At 37.7% G+C, this 12,245-nt stretch overlaps 1 protein-coding gene across 2 annotated transcripts in view; it reads left to right on the top strand.

Annotated features, from left to right (window-relative positions):
- The window catches only part of ANKHD1 (ankyrin repeat and KH domain containing 1), a 100,617-nt gene that overhangs the window by 60,320 nt on the left and 28,052 nt on the right, over positions 1-12,245 (top strand). For both annotated transcript variants that reach the window (XM_042836428.1, XM_042836427.1), the window contains one exon: positions 7,959-8,702. In XM_042836428.1, coding sequence (XP_042692362.1) covers positions 7,959-8,702 — 744 coding nt within the window. The remainder of the gene's footprint in view (positions 1-7,958; positions 8,703-12,245) is intronic.

Below are 12,245 nucleotides of genomic sequence, written 5' to 3'. Positions count from 1 at the left end.
CCCCCCCCCCCCCCCCCCCCCCCCCCCAGGGGGGGAAGAAAGTGTACCTAATGTTTCAGTGTATAACCTTGATTTTCTCTATGCATTTATGCTGTGTGTGTAACTGTGTGTGTGTAAATACAGTCACTGTGTAGGATGTGCAATACTGCTATTTTGGCCCAGAAGAATGTAAGAATGTGCCAGTTCTGTTTTAAATAATGCAGCAAAAACTACGTGCTTACATGTGCCCTTAAAATTAATTCATTTTTAGTACTACTAAGAAGGCTAGTGTTCTGGGAATGCAGCTTATGATGCATCAGAGTCAAAGAGAGAGCAGTTGATTGTGTCAGAAGACTGAAGTTATAAATTTCAAGTCTGTTATTTAATCAGATTGAGATGCAGATAGTTCATGTAGCTTAAGAAGTAGAACTCATTTAAAAAAGAATAAACTTACAAGAGATGTCAATTCATATTTTAGGTATGTTTTTAGCAGTACTATCTTGCTGGAACTGTTGCCAAGAGATCTAATAGTTGTCAGTATTTCAGTATGTGCTTTGTGTGTAAGCCAAACTAGTCTGTGATGAGTTACAAGAGATACAGAGATTTGAAATGTGCCATTGGTCTAATTAAGAGCCCTGTATCTGAAGTTATTGTGCCCCTAAAATCTTTAGGGAAAAGTCAGTATTTCTGCATTAAATGCTGTGTGGTCATTTTCCCTTTGTTATTCTAACTGTAATTGAGAACTTGGTATTTGCTGGATTTTTGCTCTTGTCTTCGGACACACACATGGCCTTATTAGACTTCACTGTTAGACTTGGGAGATGAAAGAGAAAAGAGGGTGTAAATAAAAGATTTTCACTACTTCCACGGGGAAAAAAAATACAAGTTCTCATGTAACAGTTACTTATTTTAGAGAAGGCAAATTCCTTGCCTGCAGAGTCTCCTAAGTTTTTTCTGTAGACTTGCCTCTGTGGAGGATGGAGAGGAACACCTAGTTTTTTAACTTCAGTTTGGTCTTTTTTAGGTGTTTAGATTAGTTTCACAAAAAAATGTAGTGGGAACAACTCATTTCCTAAAGAGTTCTTGGGAAGTCATGTGTAAAACTAGAATACACTTTTGTATTATCATTACGGGTTAAATATGCTGTGAGGCTTTCCAAGAAGTTATGGTTTAATTTTGATTGACAATGTTATCCTTACTCTAGTGAGAAGGCTTATGGAATAATTGCCATGGAGTGTTCTGGCAAATGATTTGATTTCAATGTTTAGCAACTGAAAATAAATGATTTCTAGAGAGGGTAATATACAAAGGTGGTAACCTGGTATTGATGAGGAAGTCAAACAAAGCAGCAGCAGGATTTTATTTCATGGTACTGAGGAGAACTTGACTCATGTAATATGGAAAGGTTGCTGTTAGCATGCTTCTAGTATGTGGTGAGCATGTCCATGTGAGAGAGAAATTGTGGTGTAGTTTTGCTTGCCTTGTGTCTATCTGTTGTTGTCCTCTCTTGAATGCAGTCTGAATTGCTCAGCAGAAAGCAGTAATTTTGATGCAGGTCCACAAGGATAGCATTCCCACTAGAAAGGAGTGCAGTATTTCTGTGATGACGGAATGGCAGATCTCTCCTGCTGCTTGCAGTTCTGACAGGCTGGGGGCGCAGTGCAGGGCAGCAGCACAGCTCCCAGGAGCGGATCTCTGTGCCTAGCGCCAGCCGCTCTGCAGCCACGGAATGCTTCCTCCCTCCTGCTCTCCAGCTCTGGCACTGGGCAGGTTGGCCACCTGCAAGGCAGATGGAGTAGAGTGGGTGACGAAAGAACCCTTTATGAACTGTTCCACCTGGCACTGTCTGATCCTCACTGGCTTAATTCTTTTCCTGTTAGGAAAGGTTGCTCTTCACACTCAGTCCCTTACAAACATACTGTGATGCTCAGAAGTGGTGTGTGTCATTTTCATGTGGCTGTGTGAACTGCTAAGCCCACTTACTGGAAGCTGTGAATGTCTTCAGGCTGGGTTTGGAATTTTGGGTGCACCTTTGAAGTTTTCTTGTTTAGCTCAAATTGTGGGCCATTCCAGTGTACAAAATCCTTGAAAAGAATGCTATTACATTTCCCTAAGAAAATAGTCTCTGTAATATTGTTGCCACGATAGTTTTGCATAGCTTGTAAATGCAAGCTCCTGTTAAAGAGTGGGACCAAAAGCTCCCAGCAACTGTTAGGGTTCTGCAGTGCCCTGCCTTCGTCTTTCATAGAACGTGCTTGATGAGTGTTGTGCCTTGCACCCTCAACGTGTTTTTAGAACATCGTTGAAAAGCAATGCACTGAAATAAAGGGATGCTTAGGGACTCCATGCAGAGCAGTGCTATTGTTTTCTTCGTTAAAATATTTGAGCTGAAGCAAGACATTTTTAAATGTTTTTTTTTAATTTTTTTTTTTTTTTTTTTTTTTTTTTTGGAAGACAGAGCTGTCAATGGTCTTAAGTGTTGTTTTTTTTCTCCCCAGGTTTCTTGTATTTCATAGCTAATGTGAAATTCTAGTTTCAAAATAACTAATTGGCCATAAATGAGGATTCAAAAGGCATCAACATGCTGACATTCAACTTCTCCACTGTTGTTTTTAAGTAGAGAGCAATTTGCAGCATTTCTTATTTGGAGGGTTTGCTTACATATTTATCAAGAATTCACCAGAGTTTACAGGCTTGTTATTTGCTGGAAAGCTGTCCACATCTGCCCTTTGTCCCTGAGAAGGAGGTCAGAACACTCTAAAGGTTGAATAGGTTGGGAATTTTTAAGCTTTTTATTCCCTGTATCGTCATGCTGAATCTTACTAACAATCTAATATCTTGGAGAAGAAAATTAAATAAAATCGTCTTACTTCTGAAATCGTTGAATGTTTTTACTCAAATATATGACTTCTCTGCTTAATTCTGAGTTATATACTGAACGCATGCATTGTGTGAGTTATTGAAAGATCCTAAAGAACAGTGTGCCCATAGAGGTGGATTATTCTGTATAGGCAGAATGCCTTCCTGAAAGTAAAAGAAGGAGGAAATACTGCTTGCTAACTTCACGACTATTTTTAGTTGACTTATGTACTTGATACTCTTTCATATGACGTTAGCAGTGCAGGCAGATGGTAGAAATCAGGCGGATGTCCCCATGATCACACGTTTATTAAAAATATTTTTACAAATGTTTGTGAAATTCTGTTCCTTGGAAGCTTCAGTTGCCTGCCTACCACCTGCTAGTTTAATTACGTTGTATTAATTTTCCATTTAGATTTCATCAAGCCCATAAACAAACAAAAAAAAACCAACACAAAAACAACAACAAAAAAACCCTACAAATCAAACAAACCAACCAACCATCACCACCTTTGGAAGAAGACAAGAAGACTAAGGTTGGAAGATAACCAAAACTTACAAAGCCAAAAGTTGAGTTGAAGTTGATTAGATTATGGTTTGGTTTCAACCATGTAATCATTGCACCTCATCTCCGAAAGTTTCCTATAGAAACAGCTGCAGGAGTGACAGGCAAAAATGCCACATGGTTTACAAGAGGAATGTAGTGGAATAGAAACTCGCTTGAATGCTCAGCACTCCTTGAATCATCCTGTTCTTGTAGAAGAATCAAATCTTTCCTTTCTCAGTTACGTAATATTTTATTTTGTGTATGTGGGTTGGCTTCTTATTTCTCTGTGGTCTTGGAACTGAGTTTTTTTTTTCCTATGAATTGTATGAATTCCTGTAGTTAAATGCAGAATATTCTTGCAGATTCAATACTGAGCTCATTCTATTCCTGTTGAAACTGACTACAAGTCTAATTCTAAAATTCAGTTTAAAAACAAACAAGTCCTGAACACTCCTTTTTTTCCATGCTGAAGCGCAAGAATAACAGCAGACAATTTTTTTTTTTTTTTTTTAGTTCTAGGTTATACTATCAGGAAGATCAATACAGATTTGTGTACTAGATATTGGCTTCAGTGAAGAAAGTGTGTTTGAATGTGCATCACAGTTGAATTTTTTTTCTTGTCACTTTTATTATGTCAGGAAAATCGTTTGGAATTTAACTGTTGTGTTTTGATCTACTTGTTTTCATTTACAACTCTTGAAATGAGGGACCTGTCAACAAACCCCAGAATTTCATGTAGTAAAAAGTAAAGCAGAGTGAAACTATTGCTGGTGGTGGCCAAGATGAAAACCACTAAGGTGAAATGCAGGAGTAATTAGCAATTGCATTGACAAAAACTTCCTGAAGAGCATAGTGGATTATAAAAACAAACTTTTGCTCTTCATGTTTTTCTGGAAACAGTTTAAAGATCAAGTACTGGTTTTCTTCAACTTTGGTTGCTTGCTTAGAAATGCTTTTTCAGTGTGTCTGTCTTTACCAGTTTATCAGCAGTGCTTTTAGTGTAGAAACTAGGCTTTGCTTGTGTGAGAGAGTTGTATGTCTGCCTTGTGTCCTGGACACGTCCTTTAACTTGCAGAAGTGTCTGCCTGTGCTATTACTGTAACTGACAAGGGGGGTAGCAAGTCTAGATGGCACAGCTAATAACAGACTGATTAGAGGTCAGTGGTTCTGTGTAGGTTCATTCTGGACAATTAGGACTTTTCTTGTGCTAATTACCTGTGAATGGACAAATCAATTACTTTCTTGGAGAAGTAAGCCATCATGTAGACTAAGTGGCAGGACTAGAAGAGTTCCTAGAGAATCTTGAGCACTAGGAAGGAGATACAATATCTGGCTTGTTCATTGGTATCAGCCCTATGGAGAGATGTTGTGTTAGTAGATTATTAGGGAGGAACTGTTTCCTTCCTCTGTTGCATGTGCCCATAACCACTTTGGATCTTCTGTCAGATGAATGATTTTCTTTCCCATAAATTTGATTGCCTGATATCTGGTGGTGGTTGTACAGCTGCATCTGGGCTTTCACTGTATTCATTTTGTACCAAAGGGGTCTTCCAGAAGAAGTAAAAATAATTGATGTGGAAACCAGATGGGCTGCTTAGTATTCCTTGGGTTTAGTCTTGCATTAGGTTGGTTTTATAGATTTATATTACACTAATATACATATATATTTATATATTGTATATATTTTTATATTAGATGTTTATATATCTATTTTATATATGTAAGTTGAAGTAATTATGGCCTGGCCTGACTGGATTTTTAATTCCTACCTGTGTTTAAGTATTTCAAAAGCAAGGGTATAAAATAGTGTCTTGTTCAAAAGTATATACTAAAATGGGCACAGTGTTTTTCAGGATGCGAAGAGTACGTAGAAGAGATTTGAGTAAAACCAGGAAATCACTGCCTTTCAATACTTCTAGTATTCTCCAGTGCTTACACTTTCAAAGCTACCAATAGCATCCTCTCCAGCTCTGGCTTGAACAGGCTGTTATGATGAGAATGTCAAGTTCAGCAAAGCTTTTTTCCAATTCCTCACGCTGTTCCTTTATTCCCAAGATTATAGATGGCAAGCATTTTCTGGTATAGAAATGGTGATTTGGAACCCATAAGGCAGCCCCATTGACTAATTGGAAGCTGATTAAAGTACATATCTGCACCTTTTTTGGAACTGAAGAGCCTAGATATCCACTTGCATTGTGTCCATATCTGTGTGCAGTCTGCCCAGCACTATGCTGTAGGCTGTCCTGATTTTTCTAAATTCTGTTTTCAAAAGCTGCCTGAACTGTCAGCGCCTGTTCCAGATCTGCGACATTGTTAGGATAGTTGGCTTCTCGTGAGACCAGCTCTGTGTCTCTTGTTCAACACAGACTGGAAACGCCCAATCTTTATGTAGTACGGCTTTGGCTCTTCGGTTTCTCTTGATTTTTTTTATTTTATTTTTTATTTTTTATTTTTTTTAATGGTAAGATTTTCCTATGACAACAAGGCTTGTTCTTCTACTCAGGTGGGAATGAGTTGAGTGGGATAGTATTGATACTTCATAATCTCGGGGCTCTTTGAACTGCAGCTTTTCCTTCCTCTGGAGTGAAGGAGGCTGTCCAGAACTCTCAGAAGTCATGGGAATGCTTTGTGTTCTGATGAAGATGGTACATACAGTAATCTTAGGACGACTGTAAGAAGAGCAGTGTGAAGCATTCCCTTCTCAGCTGCGTCTTAAGTCACACTTACTAAATTGTTTTTGCTAATTAAGAGAACTTGTGGTAGAACAGCTTAAATTTCAAAGCACCAACTAACTCCTTCTTTTATTATAATCTAACACAAATGTAGAAAAACATTTTACATAATTTTAGTGAGTTAGATGTTTCTGATGGTGGTCTCAAATTATATTTTATCTTTTTGAATTAAATCTCAGCTTTTAAAACAAAAAGATAACTGTGAAAAGCTACAAGTGCTACAGAGCCAAAGAGCCAAAAGCTTACAATAGTCTTGAGCTGAGTATCCACCAGTTAGTCCACCAAGTCAGTTATTGTTGAACTTTCTTTATTCTCTCCAGAGAGATTCTCTTGGAATTTAGGATTCAGAGACAAAGCAGCAGAGAAGTTTGGAATGTGTGTTTAACTGGAGGTACTGATCTTTCAGTACATGTCAGTGACGGAGAGTAACTAGATGGGAGAAAATGTTCAGTGAGGGGATCTGTCTCAGTGTACCTAGTATTTTGGTATTTAGCTTTTGGTATGCTGAGGTTAGATAGAGTGAGGTGTTGCTTTCACTTCAGAGATTCTGTTTGGTGAAAGTATTCAGCATAGAATTGGTTCAACTCTATTTTATTACTTTTTCTTTCTCTTTACAACAAAATCCTCACACTTGTTTGTTTATTCAATTAATTAGAGAAAAAAAGTGCAGTGTATGTGGCTTCTTTTTTCAGAGCAGTGTAAAATGGAATCAGTTGTATATTAAATTTTTGGTGAAAGAAGATCCAGAGAAAAATAAATGGGTGTTTCAGGGAATTTAATCCTTCCAGAGCTTGTGGAATTTAGTTCATGGATCCAGACTTCCACTTTACTGTATAATTTTTAGGTATCTTCTTTCTTAGGTAGTTCCCTTCGTGCTGAGATGTGTGAGTCTGCTTTGTAAATGTTCAAGATGTTTGCTTTTTAAAGCAGCATATATTACTGTTTTAGGTATAGATAATGAGTGTTACTGCAGAAAGTTACTTGGTCAAGCTAAGTCTTTCAGATCTGTAATGAAACTATCTTTAGCTGAATGTAAATTAATTAAAATGTAAGCACTGAAGATTTGTTTGCAAGATCTGGCTGCTGCTATGTGAGATTTCCGTGACAGCAGCCTGTGCAGCATGGAGGCAGTGCCTTGTGAGCATTGATAGAAGCTGTGCTCTGGCATGGTATGTTGTTGTATTGAAGGTTTTTGAGCCCTAATAGTGAGGAGAATTGCTCCTTTCTTACTGGCTAGAGGGAGGCAGGGAAGGTGCCAATTTTCTGTTGAGCTTGGTATGCCAAAAGGTGTGCCAAAGCTTTAAAATGCATTTGCATATATTTAGTTTGCACTGGCTGTATTTTGTTTGTAATGTGAAGGTGGAGCATTTTGGTAAACTAGTTCAAAATACTGCTTTTACTGTAGAGCTAACTTTCTCTCAAAAGTAGAGTGCTTTTGCTGTAACTGCTGTTGGAAGTTAGCTTCTAGAAAATAGTTTAATTTGCTCTGCACCTCAGAACAACAGTGAGAACTTAACAGATTGTTTTTAACTGCCTCGCTCTTGCTGATTTTACTTCCAAGATGGACTGTTGTGTGTCAGATATCATAAAGGTTCCTTATTCCTACAGATTATAGCAGCTGTGTTCAAGGGAACGTTAGAATCCATACTAAAAATTCCAGCTATTTGCTTTGCTTTGTCCTTTCTGTTTTAATGTAGAGCATAGGGTTTTACCTTACTATGGTTTGAAGGATGTGCGGTGTTAGTTTTAAACATTTTTAATTTTTTTTTTTGGTGGGTGAAAGGGGGAGGTTTGGGGTATCTTCAGCATGGCATTTTTTCAAACATTTTTCATGTGCTTAGGTGCATCCAAGCAGAAGTCAAGTTCCCTGCAGGTAGCAGATAAGGACCTACTGCCACCTTTTCACCCATACCAGCCTTTGGAATGCATAGTAGAAGAGACTGAAGGCAAGCTGAATGAACTTGGACAGAGAATTAGTGCTATTGAAAAAGCACAACTTAAGTCATTGGAATTAATTCAAGGTGAACCTTTAAATAAAGATAAGATTGAAGAACTTAAAAAGAACAGAGAAGAACAAGTACAGAAGAAGAAGAAAATATTGAAGGAGCTACAGAAGGTGGAAAGGCAGTTGCAGATGAAAACACAACAGCAGTTTACCAAAGAATATTTGGAGACCAAAGGTCAGACAGACACACCACTTCCCCTACAGCAGCAATGCCCACTTACCGGGGTCTTCCCAGAAGTGGAAGCTGATAAGGGTCTGCCAGAGGATAACTTTTCAGAGTTACCTCAGGTTGACACAATCTTGTCAAAAGATGATGAGCAACAACATTCTCCACCACCTGCTGAACAAATAGAATTTGTCCCTATCCAGCCTTTGCCAGCATCGCATTGTAATTTTTCTGGTAATTTAGGTTATAATGGGACAGAGTCTCTTGAACTTCAGAAAGCAATAGGTAATCAGCAGAATGTAGGACAGCAGCAGCAAATTGCTGGGCAGGGACTGTTAGTTCAAGAACCAGACGGATTAATGGTTGCCACTCCAGCACAGACGCTTACCGACACTCTTGATGACCTAATAGCAGGTGGGTTAAGAAATATACCTATGTTTGCATTAACCTGTGTGCTTAGTTTCCCTTTTCTCCTTCCCTCCAAAAATACCTTGAGGTTTTCTAGTTTGGGAGTACTTGCTTATGCATAAAGTTCCTGATTAGTACTATTAATCCTAATAGTGACTTCCAGTTCTAACACAAGACTTTTTAACAAAACAAACAAAAAATCTCTTCTCCTGTACTGGAGACCTCTTATAGCCTCTGGCATTATCTTTTTCCATGCTACTTTAAAAAGCCTAATTGTGATTAGTAGTGCCCACTAGGAAACTTAAAAACGTGATGTTTTTTTTGTCTTCTGTAGAATTTTTCGTGCAGGCTTATAACCACAGTAGATATATTTAGTATATTAGCCCGTCTCTAAAAAAAAATACCTTCATTGGTATTTACAAACGTATTCCTCTTCTTTCTGCTGGAAGTGTTGCTACAATTTAAACGCAATCTGGAATCCATGCACAATCATTTAATTCTGCAGTGGCTTGTGTTTTCAGAATTCATTTTTAACTGTGGTTGTTATGCAGGAATGTTTGCTTATTTCTTATAACGTAGCAAAAAAAAAAAAGTGTCTTGTTATCTGGATAAAAAGGAAAAACCAAAGCATTATTCCATTTGTATGTGATGGTATGAAGAGGAATTGAAGTTCCCACACATTAGGTTGTGAGATTCATTGTGAAATAGAGATACCATTTTTGTTGACTTCATTTCATGTATTTGAATAGGATTTGTGTTTACTGCTGGAGGTGTGCAGGGCATAGCCGGTGTTGTTTGGTCTGTAGTGGGTTGTTTCTTTGTTTTTATTCTTAATTACTTTTTTTTTTTTTTCTTCTTTTTTTAAACTTTTCACCTTGTGTCTGTCCCTCAGCCCTTATTTTCCTGTCTTGTTTTCCCCTCTTCATAGTTACTGCCCTGTCTCCTGAAGTTTGTTTCAAGGTTTTAGAAATGTGTGGTAAGATTTTTCTGGTAACAAGTCCTGTGAGCTTTTAGAATGGTGATAACCAGAATTGAGATCAGGCGAGTTGAGGCTCACTTTGCAGCCTTCCTTGGAAACTCAGTCGATCCAACGGTTGTGATGTAGTTCCCTTCATCTATGTGGTTTTAGTTCAAATACATCTTTTTGTTTTTAGAGTATCTGGTTTAGTTCCTTGCTGTTCTAGGGTTTTCTGGGGAGTAGTGAGGCTGCTTAAAAAAAAAAAAAAAAAAAAGGCAATTGGATCATTCTGAAATAATATTTCTCAGGATTTGGAACTGCAATGTGGAATGAAGATTTCAAACAAATAATCAGCAACAACTCAATCTATGAAGTAGTTACTGTTTCAAAGAGTTGAAGGTATCTAGCAGAAGACCATGCACTATATACCTATTAGAGTTTAGCAGCTGTGTGTTATGTACTAAATAGCCAGTGTACCCAAAATGAAAAATTGCTGTAATCAACTCTTCCAATTTTGCTTTAGGCTGGTAATGGACTTGTCGAGGATTTTGCCAGTCTACTCTTTGAAAAAATTCACGTTGTCTTTTCATTCACCGATAACATAAGAAAAGAGATAAACTTCAACTGTATGCTATTTGTAGAGGGGGGAAATCTCAGGCAGAAAGAAATGTTTTCTATTCAAACATTTTTTCATTAAGAAAAAACATTTTGACTGTAAGACCTTTCAGAGGAAACATGCTGCTTCCTTTTGGTTTTCTGATTTGCTTGCTGTTTTTGCAGGATAAACCTAATCTTGTTTCAGAACTAGGTGCGAATAGCACACACTCCTAAAATTATTCAAAATTGTTATTTTTTCATTTTATTTTTTATAGAAATGCAATTCAAGGAAACATTAGCTGTCCCAATTCCAGATGCATTTGCAAAAATTACTGCTATTGCTTTACTTTGTTCCAAAATTCAGAAATTTGTTTCATTAAAAAAACAAAAACAAACAAAAAAACAAGAACAAAAAAACAAAAAACCAAAGAAACAAAAAATCCTGCAAAAACATTGAGAGAGATTTTTAGATAATTCTGTTCAATTTAAATCCTGGGTGTAGGTTAAATCGTCATTGCCCTAAACTTAAATTTATGCCTATTTAAAAACAAACTGTAAATCTAACAAATCTTCTAAGTTCTTTGTTTGAAAGAGACCTGATCTTTTCCCACAAATTTATTTTGGTGATTAACTTGGTAAGGAAATAATGAGCAGTAAAGAACACAAAACCTGACTTTTTAAAAACCAAACTATAGACACTGGTTAAAATTGTTGTGAAAGGGGCTCAGTGTTTGGTGCACGGGAAGACTCCTCTTTTCTCTCTGACTCAGAATTTGGTTTGCCTGTGAAATATCTCCCTTGGTTGCAGTATTGCTGGTGGATCTACTGGGGCTGTGCAGCCTGGAGAAGAGAACGCTGTGAGGTGACCCTGTGAATTCATTATCTAAAAGGGAGGTGCAGGAAGGATGGGGACAGAGATTTTAGCAGGGTCTGTGGTGATAAAACAAGGGGAAATGGCTTCAAGCTCAGAGAGGGGAGATTAGGTTAGATATAAGCAAAAAGTCTTTTACAGTGATGGTGGTGAGGCACTGGCACAGGTTGCCCCATGATGTATGTCGCAGATACCCCGTCCATGGCTGGTTCAGGCCCTGGGCAACCTGATGAAGCTGTGGATGTCCCTGTGCATTGCAGGGGAGTTGATTCAGCCTTCAGAGGTTCCTTCCAACTCTAAGGATTCTATGATCTACATTAATGGTGGTGAGTGACCCTTGATTTAGAAGAGATAATTTTATTCCTATTGAGTATCCGTTTTGTATTAAGTCTGCTTTAGAGGAACAGAGATGTTATATCAGCTTTTACCCAATGCACTGAAGTAACTGTGATTGTTACTCTTACCAGTAGCAATGGAAAAAAAGCAGTTTTTTCCAAGCCTCAGGTCAGACTGGTTCTAGGGGATGCCTTACATTTCTACTAAATCTTTATTTTGCCATATAGCTTTCTTGTGACGGCATACACAAACGGAGTATCTTGTCTCCTGCATCATGTCAGCTAATTGAATAACTGGTAGGAGATGAGGTGGTACAAAGTGTTGAAAATCTCAGTGGCAGTCAGAATCACTGGTAGGTAACCTGAGTCCCTTCTTTCACAAAGCTGCTCAGCCTGCGCCTGAGCTGTGCGGCAGTAACTGAATTACCTTAAAATGAAGCAACTCTTTTTCGCTATAATGGAATTTATTTAGATGTCATAAAGGAAAACTTTACAATGAATGCCTAATTCGTCTTTGAAGGTGTGACATGCAGTCAAAATTTAAATCTGATTTACAAAAAAAAATAAATTGACACGGTACAGTTTAGGGCGGGAAAGCAATAAACTTGGATCACATCTTCCAGTATAAGAGCACAATTTTCACTTCAATTTTCATTATTCAGTACAAGTTTGGGTTCTTGTGCATCTCACCTTGCATTATTGCAGCTTCATTGCTGTTCATATTGCACGTTTACCTCAGTAAATTTTAGATTGCTGTATATGTATTGGTACTTTCCTTTTTTTTTTTT

Source organism: Centrocercus urophasianus, unplaced genomic scaffold (assembly GCF_019232065.1).
Source record: "Centrocercus urophasianus isolate 14NV4802_14NV808 unplaced genomic scaffold, USGS_Curo_1.0 seq_60, whole genome shotgun sequence".
Lineage (NCBI taxonomy): Eukaryota > Metazoa > Chordata > Aves > Galliformes > Phasianidae > Centrocercus > Centrocercus urophasianus.
The sequence above is the reverse complement of the archived record's forward strand: the minus strand, read 5'-3'. Positions and strand labels throughout refer to the sequence as shown.